The following is a 26,336-nucleotide window of genomic DNA, read 5'->3' as shown; positions in this document are numbered from 1 at the left end:
GTTAACATGCCAATAAAGTAGAGGGTGACAAGCTTCTGTGCGAAGTTTAAATTCTTTTGTGCACTAGTAGCAAAAGATTTGTGAGTACACACATCTTAGAGGCAACGTTGCTACTCATATTGATTTTGAATTTGGGAGGTGGCCACAAATCTATGGAAAGAAAAAGGCAGAAGACAGCTGTAGTGGTTTACATAAAAATAAGACAGAATTAGATTGTTTTGAAACAGTACCTTGGAATAGAACTTTAAAACAGGTAAACATCACAAGAGACAAAATTATTATTAATGAGGGACATACTGTTATCTGTGTGCCTTGATTTCCAGCACATGGTTTTGGAGGAGCTTTCAATTTCCCATCACAGTAGCTACACCTTTAAAACAAAAGCATGATTCAATAATTTCAAGGAAGTTCACATTATTAAAGAATTTTAAACTTTAATAAAAATAAACATTGTTAAACTTTTGTCATAGCAGCCAAAAATTAGTCAAATTTACCACATATGCTGACTCCACAAAATTGTTTCAGCTGAGGGAAACAAATCAAGGATTACCTATGAGCTCTTGCTTCTGTGATGGAAAACTCACATTTGCAGAGCTGCTTCCAAAGACTATCTTACCATTTCCTGTATCTTAAGATCAATAAGCACACAATGACCATGCACCAACAAACTGATGTTGAAAAATTAAGTTAAACCATTTAGCCACGTTTAACAGAATAATGATTTACAGGCAATTGACAAGTTGCATTTTAGAAATAATAAAGTTTTCAAGTGCTTCACATAATGAAAGCCTGTTAACCAACCAAATCACCAGCTATTCTAGAGCATGGTGATGTTCTTAAAGCAAATCATTAACACTTTCAATCTCAGATTTGACTGGGTGTGGTTCAAATGCTATAAAGAACAAATTTACAGCTCTCAGCCACGACTCCCATGAGTTTCTGACCATTATGTTCCAAAGGACAATGACTTTCAAACATATCTAAAAAAAATCAATAAGCCAGTTACCTCAAGGCACACTTCGCATCAGCAGTTTTGGTCGTTACGGTGACATGTGCCACATGGCTTATACTGGCAAGAGCCTAAAAAAAAATTAATAGATATTCTCTTAAATTAATGCATTCAAACTTCACATTACTTGAAAGATATCAATCTCAATTGTAATACCTCAGGAATTTATCACAAGACCAAACTGTCCACAATGTTCCCCAGTGATAACTAAAGACTGATTTTGAAATGCACAGGTAGAAATGGAGTGGGGATTTGGGGGAAAAATCATCACAGGGACTTCCGGTAATTAAAACCCTTAACTATATTGTGACTGGTAGTACTGAAAAATGGAGAAGAAATTTCCACAGCATAAGAAACCATGGCCACAAAAACCACTGACAGATTCACCATCAAACACTATTAACTCAACATTATGCCATACAGAACATGAACAGGCCCTTTAGCTCACGATGTTGTACCAAACTAATTAAATGCTTAGCTGAACTGAACCCTTCGGCCTCCACATGTCCACATTCCTCCATTCACGTACATCCACATGCCTGTACAAAAAAACACTTAAACACCTCCATTGTATTTGCTCCACTACCACCCCTGGTATCGCATTTCAGGCACCCACAAGTCACTGCAAAAGTAAAAATGCTGTCCTGCAAGTCTCCTTGGAACTTATTCCTTCTCACTCTTCATGCTCTTTAGTATTAGGCATTCCAAACCTGGGAAAATATACTGGCCATCTATTCCTCTCATAATCTCATAAACTTATCAGATCTGCTCTCAAAAATGGTGCCAGAAAGTGAAGATCTTTTTGTGTAGCTTCCAAGTAAATCATGAAGCACAGAGGTTCTGGTTAATTGTGCCAACAGTCAATCACTTACTTGGGAGAACTTTTAAAGAACAAAAACTAATTGACAAAATAGTTGGGAGTCCCTTCATTTACTTGGGGCACTATGCCGCTTAATTGAGAGAGGAATCCACTGCCAGATCGCTCCTAACTAGTGTCACTGGGTTTATGAAGCAGTTAAGACACTACACTGTACTTCGAGTGAACAGCTTTTAACAGTGTCAGTTCCTCGTGTTTGTGTTCAAAAGTTATTTTTGTCACCAATAGTTGGTGAGAAATAAGCGAGACAATTTCAGAACTGTATTGCTCACTGTAGTTTCAAGCATTCAGGCTTTACATCAATAAGTTAGGAACTGTGAAGAGTTTGAAGGTAGTCATCTGGAATATCACAATAAAATTGAAGATTTGGAGGATACAATCGTTGAAAGCATTGCATGAAAGCAGTCTATTAACTGCACTGAATGCCTGCGCCAATATTGTTTATTTAAATGAAAAGAAAAAGGTAGCATTGTGGCGACCCACTTCCCAGCGCACTCGAACCGGCTCACAAAGTGGCACACGCCGGCATTGAGGCCGGTCCCAAAGAGGGCACCAAGCCTGCTTCACCAGCAAGGGGAAAAGCCCACGCGTGGGACGGGACTGTGAATACGCTCCCCCTACAGCATTCCCGCCCGGGGAGGGTGGGATCAGGAAGGCTTTAAAGCGAGGCTGCGAAGTTTGAATAAACCTCTTTGCAACTGCAGCTCACTGACTACGTGTCGTTATTTCAGCACTGCGTGTAGCACACCACTACAATTGGTGACCCTGACGACCCAAACGATATTTGGACCGGAGATGAACGACGCCGCATCTGTTCATGCAGTTTCGTTAAAACTGCCAAGCTTCTGGACGCTGCAACCTCACCTATGGTTCCAGCAAGCAGAAGCCCAATTCCACATTCGGCAGATAACCTCGGATGCCACACATTACTACTACGTGGTGAGCTCCCTCGACCAGAAGGCAGCCGCCCAGGTTGAGGAGTTTATACAGTCGCCCCCGGAACACGGCAAGTACACAAAATTCAAAGCCTTACTCATAAGGACTTTCGAACTCTCCCGGCGCGAGCAAGCTGCCCGCTTACTGCACCTGGATGGTTTGGGGGACAGGCCACCGTCAGCTTTGATGAACGAGATGCTGTCCCTGGCCGGAGGTCACAAGCCCTGCCTCATGTCTGAGCAGGCATTCCCAGAGCAGCTGCCCGAGGACATACGCCTGCTGCTGTCCGACGCGGATTTCAGCGACCCCCGAAGGTGGCGGCCTGGGCGGACGTGCTGTGGAAAGCCAAGGAGAGTGGGGCGACCATCACACAGATCACCAGGCCACGCTCCCAGCAGCAAACCTGACCAGGCCCGGCCGCAGAGCCCGCTAACCCCAGAGGCAGGGGTGAGGAGACCAATGAACAATGGTGCTTCTACCACCAGCAGTGGGGCGCAGAAGCCTGCCGCTGTAGCCCGCCCTGCAAGTTCCCGGGAAATGCCAGGGCCAGCCACCGCTAATGGCTACAGCAGCTAGCCATCGGGTTAGCCTCCTGTATGTCTGGGACAAGCAGTCGGGACGTCGCCTTTTGGTCGACACCGGAGCCGAAATCAGCGTCTTACCTCGACGAGTTACGACACCCACAACAGAGAACCGGGTCCCACCCTGAGGACCGCGAACGGCAGCACAGTAAGGACCTACGGCACCCGTACGGTGCGGTTACAGTTCGGCTCCAGCTGGTTCACGTGGGACTTCACACTGGCCGCCGTAGACCAACCGCTCCTGGGAGCGGAATTTTTGCGAGCTCATAGCCTACTGGTCGACCTGCCCAGGAAGAGACTCGTCCACGCCGAGACTTTTCAAATGTTCTCCCTGGGTGAAGCCCAGTTGCCGGCCCCACACCTAGACTCCATCACGCTGTCCGACAACGACTTCACCAGAGTCCTGGCGGAATTCCCATCGGTTCTGGCGCCGCAGTTCATGGCAGCCATGCCCAGACACGGCGTACAGCACCACATCCCGACCCTGGGACCACCCCTCCACGCCCGTGCTCGAAGGCTTCCCCAGGACAAGCTCCAACTGGAGAAGGAGGAGTTCAGGAGGATGGAGGAATTGGGGATCATACGGCGGTCTGACAGCCCATGGGCCTCCCCCCTGCACATGGTGCCCAAAGCAACAGGGAGCTGGAGACCATGCGGCGACTACCACAGGCTGAACGAGGCTACAACACCAGACCGCTACCCTGTGCTGCACATTCAGGACTTTGCAGCAAACCTGCACGGCACACGGATCTTCTCCAAGGTAGACCTCGTCCGGGGATACCATCAAATCCCGAAGCATCCGGATGACGTCCCCAAAACAGCACTCATCACCCCGTTTGGCCTTTTCGAGTTCCTCCACATGCCGTTCGGCATGAAGAATGCCGCACAGACGTTTCAGCAGTTAATGGACGCAGTGGGACGCGAACTGGACTTCGCTTTCATCTATTTGGACGACATCCTCATAGCCAGCAGCAGTCGTCAGGAGCATCTGTCGCACCTCCGTCAACTCTACGCCCAACTGAGTGAATACGGCCTGACAATCAACCCGGCCAAATGCCAGTTCGGGCTCGAAACCATTGACTTCCTGGGCCACAGGATTACTAAAGACGGGGCAACCCCTCTGCCCGCCAAGGTAGATGCGGTCCGCCATTTCCCCCAACCCAACACAATCAAAGGCCTTCAGGAATTCATGGGTATGAATTTCTACCACCGCTTCCTCCCTTCAGCTGCCCGAATCATGCACCCCGTTTGCCCTGATGTCAGGCAAGGGCAAGTACATTACCTGGGACGAGGAGTCCACCGCCGCTTTCATTAAAACCAAAGAAGCCTTGGCAAACGCCGCGATGCTAGTGCACCCCAGAACGGACATCCCTACCGCCCTCACAGTGGACGCATCTAACACGGCAGTCGGTGGGGTGCTGGAACAACTCATCAAGGGTCACTGGCAACCCCTGGCGTTTTTCAGCAAACACCTACGACCACCCGAGCTCAAATACAGTGCTTTCGACCGGGAACTGTTGGCGCTATACCTGGCAATCCGGCATTTCAGGTACTTCTTAGAAGGTAGGCCCTTCACCGCGTTCACGGACCACAAACCTCTTTCCTTTGCGTTCACGAAAGCATCCAACCCCTGGTCGTCCCGCCAGCAGCGACATCTGTCCTACATCTCTGAATACACGACGGATGTCCGGCATGTCTCAGGTAAGGACAATGTCGTGGCGGACATACCCTCTCACCCTATCATCCAAGCCCTGTCCCAGGGGGTAGACTATGAAGCGCTGTCAGAGGCGCAGCAGGCAGACGAGGAGATCCCTAGTTACAGAACAGCAGTCTCCGGTTTGCAGCTCCAGGACCTCCCTGTAGGCCCAGGTGAGAGGACCCTACTCTGAGACGTCACCACCGGCCAACTCCGTCCCGTCGTCCCGGCAGCCTGGCAGCGGCACGTTTTCAACTCCATTCACAACTTAGCGCACCCCTCCATCAGGACATCCGTCCGGATGGTAGCCAACAGGTTTGTTTGGCACAGACTCCGCAAGCAGGTCAGTGACTGGGCCAGAACGTGCATGCACTGCCAAACAACCAAGGTGCAGTGGCACACCACAGCCCTGCCGCAGCAGTTCCACCCCACCCGCTGGCATTTCGACCACATTCATGTGGATATCGTGGGCCCCCTGCCAGTGTCGCGAGGAGCGCGGCACCTCCTCACTATCGTGGACCGGTTCACAAGATGGCCAGAGGTGGTCCCGCTCGCCGACACCACCTCCGAATCTTGCGCCCGAGCACTGATTGCAACCTGGGTATCTCGCTTTGGTGTACCGGCCCACATTACCTCTGACAGAGGCGCCCAGTTCACCTCCAGCCTGTGGTCAGCTATGGCCAGCCTTTTGGGGACACAGCTGCACCACACAACTGCCTACCACCCACAGTCGAACAGACTAGTGGAGCGTTTCCACCGTCACCTGAAGTTGGCTCTCATGGCCCGCCTCAAAGGGCCTAACTGGGTGGACGAGCTTCCCTGGGTCCTGCTCGGAATCCGCACGGTGCCCAAAGAGGATCTGCACACCTTGTTGGCCGAATTGGTGTACGGCGCATACCAGCCCCAAGGGGGCAAGAGGAAGAACCCGCAGCAATCCTGGGCAGACTATGCGAGAGGCTCGGTAACCTGGTCCCCATACCCACTTCACAGCATGGACAAAACCCGACCTGCGTACCCAAAGACCTGCAAAACTGTAAGTTCGTTTTTGTACGATGGGGCGGACATCGAGCACCGTTACAGTGGCCCTACAAGGGGCCGTTTACAGTGATCAGAAACAACTGGTCCACATTCGTGCTGCACATTGGGGGGAAAGAGGAGGTTTTCACAGTGGACCGACTCAAACTGGCCCATGTGGACTTGGGAGCAGCCGGTCGAGATTCAGGCACCGCGGCGCAGAGGCAGACCTCCCAAACAGAGTCCAACCCAGACTGAGGACATTGGGGGGTGTATCGCCGGTTCTGGGGGAGGATTATGTGGCGACCCACTTCCCAGCGCACTTGAACCGGCTCACAAAGTGGCGTGCGCCGGCATTGTGGCTGGTCCCAAAGAGGGCGCCAAGCCTGCTTCACCAGCAAGGGGAAAAGCCCGCGCACGGGACGGGACTGTGAATACGTCAGCATTCCCATCCGGGGAGTGCGGGAACAGGAAGGCTTTAAAGCGAGGCCGCTAAGTTTGAATAAACCTCTTTGCAACTGCAGCTCACCGACTAGGTGTCGTTATTTCAGCGCTGTGTGTAGCACACCGCTACAGCATACGCTGGATGAATTCTTCTGATAACTAGTAGGAACTAATACACATTTTTATAGTACTATAGTAGTATTGATAGGATTCTAATTTTTTCTGTATGTCATTTAAATATATGTGTTAATCAGTTTGTGTTATTTTATTTTGAACATTGACTTCTCTAACTTCCGTTAATGCCCCTCCTCCCCTTCTTACCCCATCCCTGACATATTTAGTTGTTTGCCTGTTCTCCATCTCCCTCTGGTGCTCCCCACCTCCTTCTTTCTCCTGAGGCCTCCCGTCCCATGATCCTTTCCCTTCTCCAGCTCTGTATCACTTTCGCCAATCACCTTTCCAGCTCTTAGCTTCATCCCACCCCCTCCGGTCTTCTCCTATCATTTCGCATTTCCCCCTCCCCCCACTACTTTCAAATCTCTTACTATCTTTCCTTTCGGTTAGTCCTGACAAAGGGTCTTGGCCCGAAACATCGACAGCGCTTCTCCCTATAGATGCTGCCTAGCCTGCTGTGTTCTACCAGCATTTTGTTTGGGTTGTTGTGTTATTTTATACCTTTTAAATTATGTTCATGAAACTTCAGCTAATTGGGACAACCACTTAATTGGGCCTAACTCCGCTGTGACTGTCTCTAGCCCAGTTGGGAAGGTTGGGCATGGGGCTAACAATCCCATCCCAAAAAGCCCAGTGCTGCAGAAACGCCAACAGAAGCTCTGGTGACCTGGGAAAGGAAGAATACATCAAGAAGATGGATCACATTTGGGGATTTGAAAGACTGGCCTAGGACAAAGGACCCTAGCAAGCTACTGTTGGTGGCTTATACCCCAGTAGGGGTGATGGCTTAAGTAATTGGGCCAAAATGCACTGGTCTCAATGTGTCCCAATTAACCAGAATCCACTGTATTCCTGTTTAGAACTATTACGGCTAAAGTCTGCAACCACAGACATTGCAACATTTTTTCAAGTCATTTACTACGTTATGGATATTCAGAATTGAGACTGGGACTACAGACCACCCTGGGAGCGAGTGCAGCAGCTAGAGTCTTAGAGGATTACTCCATTGCATCAGCAAGTCTGGCTGCTGGGGAGGACCACAGGTAAAACTGAAGTGAAGATCCCCAAGGTTCACCCCTCCCGAGAATGTGAAGAGGGTAAGGAGTACGTGTAGAAGGGGTCGGCGAGGGGTAAGTGTAGCAAAATATGTAGACAAGACCAGGGAGAAGATACGTCATTGGGGAAGTGTAGGAGGACAGGGAAGAGGTAGCTAAAATAAGATGCCAGACAGCATGTGGCAACGACAAAGAAGAGGAACCTTGCGACCACAAGACAATGTGTTCGGCAAAGTATTTTGAGCTATATACCTATTTTGAGTGTTTTGCTTGCGTCCATACTCATTCCAAGTATTACGCTTGCATCTATGCTTATTCCGAGTATTTCACGTGCTTAGCTATGCAATAGCCAATCAATCGATGAATTTGAATCGGTAACCATATTTGCGAACGCAGTACCCTGCTTTTGGGTATAAGTATGACCTTTGTAAACCGACAAATTGGGAGTTGGCTACCTTACGCCCGAAGTGCATGGGACTGCGAACTCCTCTCTGAATAAGAACCGTTTCAGAGGTAATTTCGTGTGTCTGGTGTTTTTCCTCAACTGAGCAGGTTAATAATTTCAGGTTAACAGTCCCACTTACCATCCTTCTTTCAAATGTACAGTCTCTGGAAAATAAAATTCAACAGCTCATAGCAAGATTGTATTGGAGTATAAAAGTATAAATTTACCAAAACTATGAAGTCAGTTCTGAGCTTGCTATTTGCTATGCATGTACTCAATTTAGTAGAATGAAATCTTAGGAATGTAGAAGACAATGGTGTGTTAATGAGAGGTAGCTAAAGAGCTAAAGAAATGTAGATTAGAACATTGCTCAGTTCTGAGTTTGCTATTTGCTATGCATATATCCTAAAAATGTAGAAGACAATGATGTACGTGAGGTACGTGTAATACGCAACTATAGATCGATTACATATGCTAATGCAACTGGACCAGGAGATTGCTATAAAAAATGCTGTGTCCGGGGATCGGTGGGCAATCAGCGACTAGCTCAGCTTTGATTTGCAAATTAAAGTTTAACCCTTCTTGAAGAATCTTCTGTGTCTCCTGGTCATTTGTGGGGCATGAGAAACCATGACAATTGCAGCACCAGGGTCATCAGGAACTGCAGTGTACACTGCTTCACAAACACACGGTTCACCCCGAGACTCTGGACACAGCTCTACAGCCCAAAGATGTTGTCTTCTCCTGCATGAACTCGACAGCAGTGTCAGCATTTGCTTCATGAATAACTCACGGTGAAAATACGGTGGTTTTGTCTCAATCTCGCTCCCCCAACCTGTAACATCTGATAGTCAAGTGTCATGCATTCTAGTTGCTGATGGACTTCTATCATCACCCTGGTTGCAATATACATTCCACAATTGACAAATATCGAGCTGACACCGATAGACAAGAACTGAATGCAAAAATCAGGATGTGGAGTAGTAACCAGTGTTTTATAAAGCTGCAACATGATTTGTAACTCCTGACCCTGTGCTTCGACTTATAAAGTTAAGCATGCAATATACCTTTACCATCCCATCAACGTGTGGAGCCATTTTCAGGGAGTTGTGGACATGGATCCCCAAGATCCCTTGGTACATCACTGTTAAGAGTCTTGCCATTAACCGTGTACCACCTCTTAATGTTTGATATCCCAATTTGTAACACTTCATAGTTAGAGATTAAATTCCATCTGCCATTTCATCACCCATACCTGTAACTAATCTATATCCCACTGTATTCTTTGGCAATCTTCCATGCTATCCTCAACATCATCAATCCTTGTATTGTCTGTGAAGTTACTAACCCAGCCATTCATATTTTCAGTCACATCATTTATATGGAGCACAGAACAGCAATCCCAGTATCAAGGTCACCACAGACCTTCAGCCAGAAGATGACCCATCAGTTACTACCCTGTTTTCTATGGTCAAGCCAATTCTGAAACCAAATAGCCAGTTTCCAGTGATCCCAAGCTTCTTAATTTTCTGGATGAGCCTACAACAAGGGATCTTGTCAAACACCTGGTTAAAATTCATGTAGACTACATCCACAAATCTGCCTTCAACCATTTTTGTCACCTGCTTGAAAAACTCAATTTTTTAAAAGACACGGACTGCCCTACACAAGGCTATGCTGAATATCCTTAAGTTATGTTAACGTTAAGAAATTCTATCCATACGAATCCTCTCCAAAAGCTCACCTACCACCGATGTGAGACTCACAACCCAGTTTCCAGGATTGTCCCCATTTCTTTTCCCAAGTAACGAAACACCATTAGCTACTCTCCAGTAACTCCCCCCCCCCCCCACCCCAAACACCACACTGGACCTTAACTGTGACTTGAAAAGATATGAAGATCATGATGGGCTTCCACTATCTCAATGCAGAGTATATCCCATAAAGCTCTAGGGAGCTTAGCTACCTTAATGTTCTTTAAGAGACTCAACGTTTCATCTCAAAATGCCCTAGTATATTAGCATTCTCTAGTGATCTCACTATCATCCACATACTTTCCCTGATAAACGCTGAAGTACTTATTTAGGACCTCACCCATATCCCTTTCCTCCAAGCACACTCCGTCCTTTATCCTCAAGTAGTCCTTCTGCCTCTCTAGTTGTCCTCATGCTCTTGAAGCATGCATAGAATCTTCCCTGCCAAGAACTTTTCATGGCCTATCCTAGTTCTACTGTTTTCAGCCTCAAGTTTCTTTCTTGCTCCTTTACATTCTCAAAGGGCTCTGACTTTAGCTTCTTCAAATTTACAAAAGCTTCCTTTTTCTTTATGACTAAAAACATCACATCCCTCAACACCCAAGGTTCCCTGACCTCGCCTTCCTTCTTCCTAGAACATACTTACCCTATACTCTGTGCAGTTGATCAATAAACACCCTCATGTGTGGAATTCCTCAAAAGCAGCTGTTCCAAATTAACTTCCCATATTTTCTGCATTATACACTCATAATTTGCCTTGCTTCAATTTACCACTCTCCTGAAAGATCCATTCTGATCCTTATTCAAACTTAAGGAGTTCCTTACTCAAATTTAAATTAAAACATAAGTTGTGATCTCTACTTAAACATGCTCCCACTGATTGGTCAGTCATGTGGCCAGGCTCCCTTCCTAACACTAAGTTAATATGGCCACTCCTCTTGGTGGATTATCTATATACTGATTTTAAAAAAAACGTTCCTGGACACTGAACAAATTCTGCCCAGTCTATGTACTAGCCTTGACATGAGCCTTCCCTTCATTTTCTGACCTGGTGCTCTGGTTCCATCCTTCTGCCAAACTAGTTTAAATTCTCCCAAGTAGCACTAACTAACCTCCTCTCGCCAGGATTATTAGCTGCTTTCCAGTTAAGATGCACCCTGCCCCCCTTGTACAGATTACTCCTGCCTCAGAAAAGAATTGCCAAAATATCAAGCAGTTACCCTGCCCATTTCAGCTCTGCCCTGACCGTAGCCATCTCCACCTACAGGTCAAGAACTTTTTCACTGCCACTGGGTTCTTTTGTTCCTTTTCTTCCACCCACTACCCTCTGTTAACTCCAGGTCTCTTGGGTTCCACTCTACCCCTCATCCCTTCCTTCATTTCTCTGAGCACCATCTTCCTCCCACCTTACTTTCCTTAAGCCTTCCTCTTTCATGATACTTCCAACCTTCCCTCTCCTGACTCCAGCCACGTCTTCACCATCCCCTTCAACCTTCGAGGTAGAATGTTTTGCACTCAGTTATGGGCCTCATCTTTGTCCCAGTGCCCACACCTCATTGAGTTCCATGTTCACTACGATGCCATCCATCTTCCATCACCTGTCACTATGCCTACTACTTTGATAAGCATTGCCCATCCATTACCACCATCACTATCGCCCCCCCTCCTATATTTCCTCTTTCTCACACATCTGCTCTCACCCATCCTCCTGTCATAACAGGAATGGGGTTCCCCTTTTCCTTTCCTACCAATCCACGAGCCTCCAGCACATCATTTTCCTTAACTTCCACCATCTCTAACAAGATCCTACTACTAAGCACATCTCCCTCCCCCCCAACCCATCCTACTTTCCAGAGGGATTGTTCTCTTTGTGATTCACTAGTTCCTGCCCTCTGATCTCACTCCTGGTACTTAACCCTGCAAATGTGACAAATGGTGTACCTACCCATTCCCTCTTCCCTCATCACCATTTAGAGCCTCAAACAGTCCTTTCACGTGAGGTGATACTTGATTTGTGAGTTTGTCAGGTTCATCTATTGTATCTGGTGCTTACAACGGAGCCTCCCCTACATTGATGAGACCCAGTGAAGATTAGCTGACCAATTTGTTGAGCATCTTCAGTCTGTCCACCACAAAAGGCAGCATCTCTACGTGGCTACCATTTCAATTTGACGTCACATTCCCATTTTGACATGTCTTCCAAAAGCTCTACTGATATGATGAAGCCAAACTCAGGTTGGAAGAACAACAGCTCATTCTGTCTGGTTAGCCTCAAACGATGGCATGTACATTGATTTCTACCCCTCCATCTTTTTCTCTTCTTCCATTCCCATTCTGGTTACTCTCTTATCTCTTCTCCTCACCTGCCCATCATCCCCTTCTGTGCCCTTCTTCCTTCCCTTTCTTCCATGGTCCACTATCCTTTCCAAAGCCTCTACTATAACCTCTGTCATTTCTTCCAGTACCCTGGGATGCATTCAATCAGGACCAGGGAACATGTCTATCGTTCAGCACTCCCTCTTTAGAGATAGCTATTGTAATGAGGTCCCCACCTCTCATCGCATCCATATCATCTCTCTTCAGCATGTTAGATGTGTCCTCCACCATGAAGACAGACACAAAATAGTCATTCAAAGCCTCAGCCATCTTATTACCCAATATCAATTCCCACTTTTCATCCTCCAAGGGACCTATATTCATTTTGGCCACATTTTTCCACTTTATATAGTTATAAGAACTTACTGTTTTTATATTTTGTGCTAGTTTATTTTCATAATCTATCTTCCCTTTCTTTATTGCTCACTTAGTGGTTCTTTGCTGCTTTTTCAAGTTTTCTGAATCACCCAGTTTCCCATTACTCTTGACGACTTTGTACACGAGCTTTTAATTTGATGCCTTCCTTTATTTCCTTAGCTATCCATGCCTGGCTCACTCCACCCTTACTGTCCTTGCTTTTAACTGGAATATACTTTTGTTGAGCACCATGAAAAATCTCTTTGAAAGTCTTTCACTGTTTCTCCACCATCCCACCATATGGTCTGCATTCCCAGTCTACTCTATCCAACTCCTCCCTCGTCTTGTTGTAGTCTCCATTGTTTAGGCATAATACACTGGTTTTAGATTTCAGGCAGCTAGCAAAATTTACATAAGACACAAGACAGAGAAGTAGAATTAGGTCATTCATCCCATAGAGTCTGCTCCACCATTCAATATGGCTGATTCCTCTCAACCCCATTTTCCTGCCCTCTCCCAGTAATCTTTGACACCCTTACTTAACAAGAACTTATCAACCTCCGCTTTTAAAACTACCAAAATGAATTAGGTTCCACAGTTGTTTGTGGCAATGGATTCCGCAGATTTACCACTCTCTGGCTAAAGAAATTCCTCCTCTGTTTTAATTGGACATCACTGCATTTTGAGGCTCTCCCGCACAACCCCCCACCCCAAGTCCTAGTCCCCTCCACTGTTGGAAACCTCCTCCCCACATCCACTCTATCGAGGCCTTTCAATATTCCATAACTTTCAATGAAATCCCCCATTATTCTTCTAAAGACTAGACTCACCAAATGCTCCTTCAGCTTCAGTCCTTTCTTTCCTGGATCATTCTCATTAACCTCCTTTGAACAATCTCCTATACCAGCACATACTTTCTCAGATAAGGGGCCCAAAACTGCTCACAATACTCCAAATTCAGCCTGACCAATGCTCTACAAAGCCTCAGCATTACATTATTACTTTTATATTATAGCCCTCTTGAAATGAATGTTAACATTGCATTTGCCTTCTTTCTTACCAACTCAACCTGCAAGTTAATCTGTAGGGGACCCTGCTTGAGGATTCCCAAGTCCCTTTACATCTTCGATTTCTCAGTTTGTTTCTGGCACATGAACAGGCAGGAATGGAGGGATAAATCCATCTGCCTGAACATAGTTTTATTTTAACTTGGCACTATAATCACTGCATACTCGTTAGCTGAAGGGCCAGTTCCCATGCTGTACTGTTCTAACTCCTTCATATAGAAAGATGAAGTTTGCAAAATATATTTTCACAACAGTATAAAAAGCAAAACAAATTTTTAAATAAGAGTTTTTTTCCTTCTAAATTTGTTTACTTCTCATCGTTCTTCTTCAGTTATGTCCATGCAGGCTGGACAACTGAAGAGAATCTTCTACCCTTATGGATTTTACCACATTCCATATTTTAATTGTAATAAAATAATTACCTTTCAAACATACCTCTCCTCTAAATCCATATGTAGAGATGCTGGCAAGATCTTCAAATTTTTGTAACTTGCTTGTAGTAAATCTTTCACAAAGTATTTCCAAATCTTCCTTCTGATTATACAAAAAGTTAACACATTTAAAAAAAACATTGTGGTGGTGGGGGGGGGAGGGGAAGACAGTGAAATAAAACATGGCAACTTTTGAAAATCTATTTTGTATGCTGTCCCAGATAAAACTAAAGCTTTTGATTCAAACAGGTTCACAAGATAGAGAGGAAATTTTGCAAAGATGATAATCAGTTGGTAAAAAAAAGAGCAATGGTATGTGGAATTTAATTCTGAAAGGCAAGACAATGTATCTTGGGAGGACTAAAAAGAGTAGAACATGAATGGGAGTGGAAATAGCAAGTGCATTGATGATGTTACTCTGTCCAAGACCATCACTATACGCACTAACCAGAAGCCATGGATGACCACGGAGGTGCGTGCGCTGCTGAGGACCTGTGACTCCGCCTTCAGGGCAGGTGACAAGGCAGCCCTAACAACAGCGAGGGCCAAATTGTCCCGGGCCATCAGAGAGGCAAAGCGTGCACACGCCCAGCGAATCCACAGCCACTTCCAGGACAGTGGCGACACGCAGCACATGTGGAAGGGCATCAACTACAGGACAACAGCACCTGACTGTGCCGGTGATGCCTCCCTCCCAGATGCACTGAACAACTTCTATGCTCGTTTTGAGGCGGAAAATGACGTGGCGGTGAGGAAGTCAACACCTCTTCCCCAGGGCACCACTGCTCAATACAAGAGGACATGACTTTAAGGTAAGGGGTGGAAAGTTCTAGGGGGATATTAGAGGAAGGGTTTTTACTCAGAGAGTGGTTGGTGTGTGGAATGCACTGCCTGAGTCATTGGTGGAGGCAGATACACTAGTGAAATTTAAGAGACTATTAGACAGGTATATGGAGGAATTTAAGGTGGGGGGTTATATGGGAGGCAGGGTTTAAGGGTTGGCACAACATTGTGGGCCGAAGAACCTGTATTGTGCTGTGTCTCACCATGGCTGATGTGAGGAGAACCCTGTGCAGGGTCAATCCACGGCAAGGCTGCTGGACCAGACAATATTCCTGGCAAAGTGACATTTACATTAGAGACATTTACACCACACGTTGCATCCGCAAAGCAAACAGCATTATTAAGGACCCCATGCACCCCTCATACAAACTCTTCTCCCTCCTGCCATCTGGGGAAAGGGACAAAGCATTCGGGCTCTCACGACCAGACTACGTAACAGTTTCTTCCCCCAAGCCATCAGACTCCTCAATACCCAGAGTCTGGACTCTCACCAACATACTGCAATTTACTGTGCCTATTGTCTTGTTTATTATTTACTGTGATGCCTGCACTGTTTCGTGCACTTTAAGCAGTCCTAGGTCTGTAGTCTAGTGTAGTTTTTTCTGTGTTGTTTTTACGTAGTCCAGTGTAGCTTTTGTATTGTTTCATGTAGCACCATGGTCCTGAAAAACATCTCGTTTTTACTGTGTACTGTACCAGCAGTTAAGGTCAAAATGACAATAAAAATTGACTTGACTTGACAGATGTATCCAAGTGTACAAGCCTAAAGATACACAAATGTGACAGTGTATGAAATAATTGCCCTAATTTCAAATACATAAAGTACAGAGCAGTGAGGTCATTGTACAGCTCATAAAGCATTGTACAAGAGGGCTTGATTTTAACAGTACCGGAGGAAAGTATATGGGGATATCTGAGGTAGATTTTAAAATAAAGAGTGGAATGTATTACCAAGGATGGTGATAGATGTAGATGCACTAAGTGACATTTAAGATACTCTTAGAGAAGGCACGTGGATGAAAAATAAAAGCAGGGCTATATGGGAGGGGAAGGTTAGATTGATCTTGGAGTAGGTTAAAAGGTTGGCACATCAGAGGCTGAAGAGTCCGTACTGTGGTGCACAGTATGTTACAGGTTAAGATGGTCTCACAGGAAACAAGACCACCCAGTGAAATACTCATGGCCACGGAGGACTTGTAAATTGCATACAGACTGCTAAGAACTAAGCCAGGTTGCTGGAACGGTGAAGCAGAATGCTTCAATTTAACCATTTTTAATTGTATTCTCACAAATGTAATACCACTAGATATTTTAAGTACATACAAGACAATAATATTATTATGGGATTACAATTATATTATGGGATTACAACTATTGAAGAAAGTATGGTTGAGGGAAATAAATAATTCCAAGGTGATAGATGGAGAAGAGGATAGTGTTACATTATTTAATAGGAAGAACATCAGCAGTACTTGAGATATAAAACAAGAACATATACCTAATCTACATGATTAGAACATAAAAACAAAAACAAGTATCACTTTGATTAGGGTGGTGGGGTGGAGATAGTGTATGTTTCTATCAAAGGAGATGCAAGGTGCTCCTTCCAAATCACCCTTGGGCAAGGTGTAGTGCACTACCACCCCACCCCCCCAACCGATCAGGGTCACATGAAGCCATAGGAGTAGGTGGTGGATGGTTGTACAAGCAGCTGGTGCATATCACAAATCTGGTTGTGTGACTACTGATACCAGGCAGACCACTTCTGAAGAGTTTTGATAATGGCTGGAGTCACCTGTCTTGTACCTTGCCCAGAAGGCGGCAATGGCAATCCACTTTTGAAAAATTTGCCAAGAACAATCGTGGTCATGACCCACGTCAAACTGTAAACTTAAAATCGCCGGACCACATAACCGCAGCACAAAAAGATCGTTACTTATCTTTTCACCAGTTTATTTCTTCGAGCTCAGCCAACGAGGGAACTTGGTTCCAACATCGGGGGAGAAACGTTCTCATCCCTCTGGCGTTTCAAACAAGTTCACTGCTCGACTTCCACAATTGTTACAATTTATAAGGCCACCGATACAGAAGAACAATCACTTCAATAGATAATCCAGCTACTCAAACAGAGTAGAATCTCAGACTCCACCAAATTTAAGCTTTAATTGAGAAAGGAATGTCCATCAGCAACCCCACCTTTTGTCAAGACTAAAAGGTGTGAAAGTCAGGAGACATTTTTTGTGGATCTGTGAGAGCTTTAACCCTGATCTCGCTCCAAAGAAGCAGCTGTGAGACATCATCTTAGGCTACGTCCACACTAGACTGGATAAATCCGTAACCAAAGCCTTTTCTCTTCGTTTTGACCCTCTGTCCACACTGAAACTGTGTTTTCCTCCCCCGAAAACGGAGATTTCAGAAACGCTCTCCAGAGTGAATAATTCTGAAAACGCCTAATATCCGGCGTAGTATGTATGGGGTGACTGGCTATTTTTAAAACCGCTGTTATGACGTGCTGGAACAAATGGTGGTGGCAGCGCGGCATTTCATTGTTTTCTTGAACGCAACCTCCAACACCACAACAATATCTGACAATAGATGTGTAACAGCCTAACGTAACATTGTATGGAAATACAAGATAACACTGATGAAGACGTTTTATACATTTAACAACGTGCTTTATTAATGTATTGCTTGTGCAAACATTCAATAGATGCAATTGCCACTTTTGCCCAGTAACTCGTTTTATTGTACATGTTAAATACAGCAAAATAATACACAAAGACACAGCAAAAGTAAAGGCAAACAAATGAGGTAACAGCAAATTTCACAGTAACAGGCATTTAATTGTAGCTGTCATCCCTTTCATCGGTGAAGACTATGAAGAGACTAGGAAATGTTTCTGGACAAACACGCACTACGTCTTTCATTTGGCAATTTCCTTTCAAGTTTTTCTAGTCTGTAACTGGACAAACACGCACTATGTCTTTCATTTGGCAATTTCCTTTTAAATTTTGTTAGTCTGTAACTGGACAAACGTGCACCAAGTATACCGTTTCCTCTTCGCTTGTTTTCTGTGTGTTCTGCGCAGACCCAGTAGGAGGAGATTCACCCAATGTGTTTATCCACCAAACTGTTAGTTAATTTATTTACAGATAAAGGAAGAGAGGATCCAAGAAGTGAAATAATAGAAAATTTCATGACGGAATTAGCTTCCAAAAAGACCCATATCGGACAGTCCTCACGATTAATATACTATAACCAAATGTAAGATTTTGTATGTTAATTGCCCAAAAATACAACCTAAAATTAGGTAAAGCAAGGCCACCATTCTTCTTGCTTTTTTGAAGGTGGGCTTTATTTAATTGGGGTTATCAATTCTAACATATATAGGAAAAAAGAATTGAAACTAGAGAATCAAAAAAAGACTTGGGAATAAAAACAGGTACAGCTTGAAAAAGGTAAATAAATTTAGGTAAAATATTAATTTTAATAGAATTAATTTGACCAATCAATGATAAAGAGAGAGGCGACCAATTAGAAAGTGTTTTTTTCACATAATTCATTTAAAAAATATTTTCTTCAAATAGATCTTTGAAATTCTTAGTGATTGTTACGCCCGAGTATGTAAATTGTTTTCTTACAATTTTAAAAGGAAGGTTAATATTGGTATCAAATTGTTTAAAGGAAACAATTCACTTATGTAAATTCAATTTATATCCTGAAAACTGACTAAAATTAGTCAGTAAACGAAACATGAAGGGTAAAGAAGTAGTAACATTAGATATGAAAAGCAATAGGTCAACAGCATAGTACCTTTCCTTAAGATATCGGTGATATCTTTAGACTCTCGAAAGGCAATTGCTAAAGGTTCTAATACCAAATCAAAAAGCAAAGGACTCAGTTGGCAACCTTGTCTTGTTCCAAGTTGGAGTTTAATTGGTTTAGAAATCTGAAATTACTAAGGACCCAAGCAGAGGGAGATAAAGAAAGTAATTTAATCCAATGGATAAAATTGGGCCCAAAATTAAATTTTTCTAAGATTTTAAATAGGTAATTCAATTCAATTCGATCAAAAGCTTTCTCTGCATCTAAAGAAATCACACATTCTGACATTTCCTTGGATGGAGAATGGATAACATTTAACAGTCACCATATATTGAAATGGGAATATTGATTTTTAATAAATCCTGTCTGATCATCAGATATTATAGAAGGTATAATATTTTTGAGTCTACAGGCCAAAACTTTAGATAGGATCTTACATTGAGTAAAGAGATTGGTCTATATGAAGAGAATTCTGTGAGATTTTTATTCTTTTTAAGAATAAGCGAAATGGAAGCTTCATAAAAAGACAATCGACCTTTAAGGACTCAAAAAGGGTAGACAATAAATAAGGTATAAGCGATGAAAAAAAACTTATAAAATTCTCCAGAGAATCTGTTGGGTCCTGGAGATTTCCCAGAATGCAATGAACGTATAACCACAGTGATTTCCTCCTGAGAAATAAGTTGATCCAACTGCTTTCGATTATCAACCGGAAGTCCAGGAATATTTAATTAGTCTAAAAAATTGTTAATTGCAGTGTTATCTTTAACAGAATCAGAACTATACAATTTAGGATAAAATTCTCTAAAAGTGTCATTTATTTCAAAATGGTCAGTTGCCATATCACCATTGGTTTTACAAATTTCTTTAATTTGCTGTTTAGCTGTAAAGGTCTTCAATTGATTAGCCAATACTTTACTGGTTTTTTCTCCATGTATATACAAACCCCATTTCCAGAAAAGTTGGGATATTTTCCAAAATGCAATAAAAACAAAAATCTGTGATATGTTAATTCACGTGAACCTTTATTTAACTAACAAAAGTACAAAGAAAGATTTTCAATAGTTTTACTGACCAACTTAATTGTATTTTGTAAATATACACAAATTTAGAATTTGATGGCTGCAACACACTCAACAAAAGTTGGGACAGTTAAAATAAAATTGAAAAGTGCACAGAATATTCAAGTAACACCGGTTTGGAAGACTCCACATTAAGCAGGCTAATTGGCAGCAAGTGAGGTATCATGACTGGATATAAAAGTAGCATCCATCAAAGGCTCAGTCTTTGCAAGCAAGGATGGGTTGTGGCCACCCCTTTGTGCCAAAATTCATGAGAGAATTGTTAGTCAGTTCAAAAGGAACATTTCCCAACACAAGATTGCAGAGAATTTAGGTCTTTCAACATCTACAGTACATAATATTGTGAAAAGTTTCAGAGAATTCAGAGACATCTCAGTGCGTAAAGGGCAAGGTCAGAAAACACTGTTGAATGCGCGTGATCTTTGAGCCCTCAGGCGACACTGCCTAAGCAACCGTCATGCTACTGTGACAATTATAGCCACCTGGGCTCGGGAGTACTTCGGAAAACCATTGTCACTTAACACAGTCCGTCGCTGCATCCAGAAATACAACTTGAAACTGTATTACGCAAGGAGGAAGCCATACATCAACTCTATGCAGAAACGTCGGCGAGTTCTCTGGGCCCAAGCTCATCTCAGATGGACCGAAAGACTGTGGAACCAGGTGCTGTGGTCAGATGAGTCCACATTTCAGCTAGTTTTCGGAAAAAAACAGGCATCGAGTTCTCCGTGGCAAAGGTGAAAACGACCATCCTGATTGTTATCAGCGAAAGGTGCAAAAGCCAGCATCTGTGATGGTATGTGGGATCATCAGTGCCCACAGCATGGGTGAGTTGCATGTATGGGAAGGTACCATTGACTCTGAGGCGTATATTAGGATTTTAGAGAGACATATGTTGCCATCAAGGCAACGTCCATACTTATTTCAGCAGGACAATGCCAGACCACATTCTGCACGGGCTACAACAGTGTGGCTTTGTAGACACAGCCTGCTGCCAGTCCAGATCTACTATTGTAAATGTATGGCGCATCATGAAGAGGAGAATCAAACAACGGAGACCACGGACTGTTGAGCAGCTGAAGTCTTATATCAAGCAAGAATGGACAAAATTTCCAATTGCAGATCTACTACAATTAGTATCCTCAGTTCCAAAACGATTAAAAAGTGTTATTAAAAGGAAAGGTGATGTAACACAATGGTAAACATGCCTCTGTCCCAACTTCTGTTGAGTGTGTTGCAGCCATCAAATTCTAAATTTGTGTATATTTACAAAATACAATTAAGTTGGTCAGTAAAACTATTGAAAATCTTTTCTTTGTACTTTTGTCAGTTAAATAAAGGTTCACGTGAATTAATATATCACAGATTTTTGTTTTCATTGCATTTTGGAAAATATCCCAACTTTTCTGGAAATGGGGTTTGTAGAATTGGCTTCTATCTTTTAAAAGTTGGCTTTCAATTGGATATGTTATAAGATCATATTTAGTTTTAATTTCAATACGTCTTTTGTCTACTTCAGGGTCTGGTGCCAAAACATATTTCTGGTCTAATTGTTTTAATTACCGTAGATTCCGTACTACAGAGCGCACCTGATTAAAAGCCGCAGGCTCTAATTTTAGAAAGAAAATCAATTTTGTACTTGTACAAGCCGCACCGGATTTTAAGACGCAGGTGTCCCACGTTGTAATATGAGATATTTACACAGAAAGATATTACACGTGAGGATTTTTTAACTTTGAATTAAATCCGTATGGTAACATAAACAAATACATATTGCAAATGCTTTTTTTCGAACCGTGCCTGTAACACGGCTACTTTTAAATATACATACGTATCAGTAACACACAAATTACGTTGCGTATACTTTTTTACTGAACAGTGCACGAACAACATTCCAATATCTCCTAACGACTGGTAAAAAAAATATATATACTGCAGCCTACCAGGAAAAGTTATTGATCGCCTTTAACTTAAAAGCAGCGTTCTCGCTCGGGTCTAATGCCGCTCGCCCCCACCTTCCCGTTTATCGCAAACCGGTATTTCCCACAAGACGCGGCGAAACCGGATGTGACATCATAGCATCCCGGGATGTAGTACAGAAAACAAATATAGTTAAAACACTTCTAACTTTAACTAACAAATGAATTACTAAGCGAAAATATTATAAACTAAATAACTGCCATAAAGGCAGCACAATGCTTTTCTTTGAGTGTTTTCCATGTTGATGAGGGTGAGTACAAATGACTGATTTACAATAATTTAATTGTGAAAGTGCGCTTGATTTATCGTACAATTTCATTGGACCTCTGTGAACTACTCATCAATTTTATTGGTCTACTGTTACGAGGCAAAATGTTTTTGGCGGCATGAAAAAAAACCATGCATTAGCCGCACCGTAGTAAAAGCCGCAGTGTTCAAAGCTGTTCAAAGCGTGGGAAAAAAGTAGCGGCTTATAATCCGGCATCTACGGTAACTAAATCAGTTCTCTTTTTATTAGTTTTCTTAATATATGCAGTATAAGAGATAATTTGTCCTCTGATATATGCCTTAAAGGTGTTCCAAATGATAAGACTAAGTCTCTTCCAATGCATTTTCTTCAAAAAAAAAATTTGGGTGACTCTTCAGAAATTTAAAAAATTTTGAATTAAATTGCCAGGACCTGTTCGTATGAGTGAAACCAGGAAAATTTAAAGATAGAAATACAGGAGAGTGGTTGGACACAGCTATTTCTTTATATTCAATGGATCAAACTACAGACAACCCTCCTTATCCGCAAGGAATTGGTTCCGGGACCCCTCGTGGATACCAAAATTTGCGGATGCTCAAGTCCCTTATTCAACCTGTCTCAGTGCGGTGGACATTAGGACCCGGCGGCAGAGATCTGAATCTGCAGTGTTTCTGTTCATGAAAATAATCATGATTGAAAATAAAGTGGAAATAATAAAGTGTTTGGAAAGAGGAGAAACGCCATCAGTCATTGGAAAAGCGTTAGGCTATGTCGGTCAACGATCGGAACAATTTTAAAGAATAAAGTGAGAAAGGCTCTGTCCCGATGAAAGCTACAATTATTACTAAGCAATGTAATGGTTTAATTATTGGGTTTTGGTTTTTGATCCTCCACATCAACCCGACACAGTGGTGAGCGCACTCGGGAGCGATCTGTCACTGGATCGCCCAGCGCTGAAACATAGGTTCTTTAGCATTTTATATGCACAGAAAGGTAAAATATATACTATATACTAAGACAAATGTTTCACTAACTGATGCTAAATAATACTGGATGTACTTGTTCCGACTTACTTAGTAAGAGAACTTCCGATTTTTTTCGATCCTGATCCACGACAACCCATGCACATCCTCCCGCATACTTTAAATCATCTCTAGATTACTTATGTAATACCTAATACAATGTAAATGTTATGTAAAATAGTTGTTATACTGCATTGTTCAGGGAATAATGACAAGAACAAAAAAAGTCTGTACATGCTCGAACAACAAGTGCTGGAAGAGCACTTCCGGGTTTTCGCAATTTGTGGTCGGTTGAATTCGTGCATGCGGAATTCGCAGATAAGGAGGGCCGACTGTCATGGAATCATTTGACTATCAATAAAAAACATCAATCCTAGTATAGGAAAGATGGACATGAGAGAAGAATGAATACTCCCTTTCTGCTGGGTAAAGAAAACGCCAGACATCAACAATATCACATTTTATTAGAAAGGATTGAATAAATAAAGCTGATTTATTAGGTGTGGCTAATTTAAGAGAAGAACGATCTAATACTGGGTTTAGACAACAATTAAAATCTCCTCCCGTCACTAAAGAATAAAAACTCAAATCTGGCAAGAATGAAAAGAAACGCTCAAAAACTTCTGTGTCATACACATTAGCAAATACAATTAATTTATTGTCTAGTTTCCCTGGGACTATGACAAATCACCCATTAGGGTCAGAGACAACTCTATGTTGAACAAAAGAAATTGTATTATCTATAAAGATTGAGACCCCTCAAGATTTTGCTCTGAATGAAAAATGAAATTGTAGACCCCTCCACCTAGTAAAAAGGCATGCACTAACACAGCTACGTACACGTGTTTCTTGTAGAAAAATGGGGGCCCTTAACTTTTCAATATAAGCAAAGATCTTATTCCGTTTCACAGGATGATTTAACCTTTTCACATTAAAACTAAGTTATTTCGCTACATTTTAAATTCTAATTAACGGAAGAGTTAAAGGTCTGAGCATAATTAGGTCCAAAGGAGAAACCATAAAATAAGGTATTCAAACAGTAAATTTGGATGGTAGCCCAACCCAGCTTCCAGAAAAAAAGAAAAAAGAAACCCCACCCTCTCCCCAAGCCAAAAAAGCCAAAGGACAGCCCGCATGCTAACCCTACAGACAACCCTGCCCATGGAATCCTGCTGGCAAAACTCCAAAATCATCCAAGGATGTTATGTTCCTACCCAGACAAAACATAGAAAAAACTTAGATCAAAAATCCAAAGCATAAGAGGACTCATTTTAACAATTTCAAAAGAAATATATAAACCTCACAAAGGAGGATAAAATAGTGAAAAATATCAAAAAACAAGATATATAAACAGTCAAAACTCAAGTTTATTAAAACCTTATTCTGTCCAACATTTAAAAGATAATTGCTCTTGTAAGAAATATAATGCAATTAATCTTCTGCTTCCAAAAACTTCTGTGCATTTTCAACTGATCCCAGCCATTTCCACTCACCATTTTTCAAAACGATTCTAAGACGTGCAGGGAAATAAAGGGAGGGCTCAAACCCTTTCTTATAACGCAGTGACATGACTTCTTTATACTTGACACATTCAGTCATAACCTCTGGTGCATAATCTTCCACGAATCTAATCATCTTCCTGTTGAAATCAATCATTCCAACTCGACAGGTATGTTGGATTAAAAGCTCCTTACTGTGAAATGAAAACATAAAAAGACCAACCTGGGACGCTCTCCTGCCTTTGGTTTAGGGACCAGCGATCGATGGGCCAGCTTAGGCATTCCGGATTTTAAGCCGCTACTTTTTTCCCACATTTTGAACAGCTTTGAACTTTGCGGCCAATAATCCAAAGCGGCTAATGCAAGGTTTTTTTCATGCCGCCTCGTAAACATTTTGCCTCGTAACAGTAGACCAATAAAATTGATGAGTAGTTCACAGAGGTCCAATGAAATTGTACGATAAATCAAGCGCACTTTCACAATTAAATTATTGTAAATCAGTCATTTGTACTCACCCTCATCAACATGGAAAACACTCGAAGCATTGTGCTACCTACCCTACTTAGTTTAAACTATATTTGTTTTCTGTACTACATCGCGGGATGCTATGACGTCACACCCGGTTTCGCGGCGTCTTGTGGGAAAATGCCGTTTGCGATGAAACAGAAAGGAGGGGGGGAGCGGATTCCGCGAGCGGCTTTGGATCCGAGCGAAATCTGCTTTTAAATGCCGTTTGCGATGAAACGGAAAGGAGGGGGGGGAGCGGATTCCGCGAGCGGCTTTGGATCCGAGCGAAATCTGCTTTTAAGTTAAAGGTATCAATAACTTTTCCTGGTAGGCTGCAGTATATATATTTTTTACCAGTCGTTAGGAGATATTGGAATGTTGTTCAGTAAAGAAGTATACGCAACGTATATTTAAAAGTAGCCGCGTACGGGCACGGTTCGAAAAAAAGCATTTGCAATATGTATTTGTTTTTGTTACCATATGGATTTAATTAAAAGTTAAAAAAATCCTCACGTGTAATATCTTTCTGTGTAAATATCTCATATTACAACGTGGGACACCTGCGGCCGAAAATCCGGTGCGGCCTAAAATCCGGTGCGGCCTTTACATTTAAAAAAATGATTTTATTTCTAAAATTAGTGCCAGCGGCTTAAAATCAGGTGCGCTCTGTAGTCCGGAATCTACGGTAAATCAGGGAATAGCTGCTTCAAAAAACTTGCAAAGAACTCCGTGGGGTGGGCACCTTCAATTGATTCTTCAACACCCAGAATACTTAAATTGTTCCTTCTACTTTTGCTTTCCAGGTTGGTAATCTTCTTTGTTAATTTTTCATTAGGTAATGATAATTGTTTTGCAAAGCTTACTCATGTCTTCTAAGTCCGCTTCCAGTAACAACAAAGCTTCTTTGTTCTCTTTATTCGCTTTTCATGTTCGATTAAAGTTTGTTGAATAGCGTCCAACTTAACATTAAGATTTTGAAATTCCTCAGAGTTCTGTTTTTTGCTTTTTAAGGAACTCTCCAATTGATTCCAAAGTAGTTGGAGAGTCTTTTTCTTTTGCAGAGGCTTTCGTCTTTCTCAAAGACATATTAGAGCAATATTAAGATTCATAATAAG

General features: G+C 42.7%; 1 protein-coding gene across 1 annotated transcript in view; it reads right to left on the bottom strand.

Annotated features, from left to right (window-relative positions):
• mlh1 (mutL homolog 1, colon cancer, nonpolyposis type 2 (E. coli)) overlaps nt 1-26,336 on the bottom strand; it is a 102,906-nt gene that overhangs the window by 66,490 nt on the left and 10,080 nt on the right. The window contains exons 3-5 of the mRNA XM_073052169.1: nt 14,221-14,319; nt 1,007-1,080; nt 298-370 (exon numbers count right to left, since the gene is read on the bottom strand). Coding sequence (XP_072908270.1) covers nt 298-370; nt 1,007-1,080; nt 14,221-14,319 — 246 coding nt within the window. The remainder of the gene's footprint in view (nt 1-297; nt 371-1,006; nt 1,081-14,220; nt 14,320-26,336) is intronic.

The sequence above is a fragment of the Hemitrygon akajei genome, chromosome 1 (assembly GCF_048418815.1).
Source record: "Hemitrygon akajei chromosome 1, sHemAka1.3, whole genome shotgun sequence".
Taxonomy (NCBI): domain Eukaryota; kingdom Metazoa; phylum Chordata; class Chondrichthyes; order Myliobatiformes; family Dasyatidae; genus Hemitrygon; species Hemitrygon akajei.
This window is presented reverse-complemented; position numbering and strand designations above follow the sequence as displayed.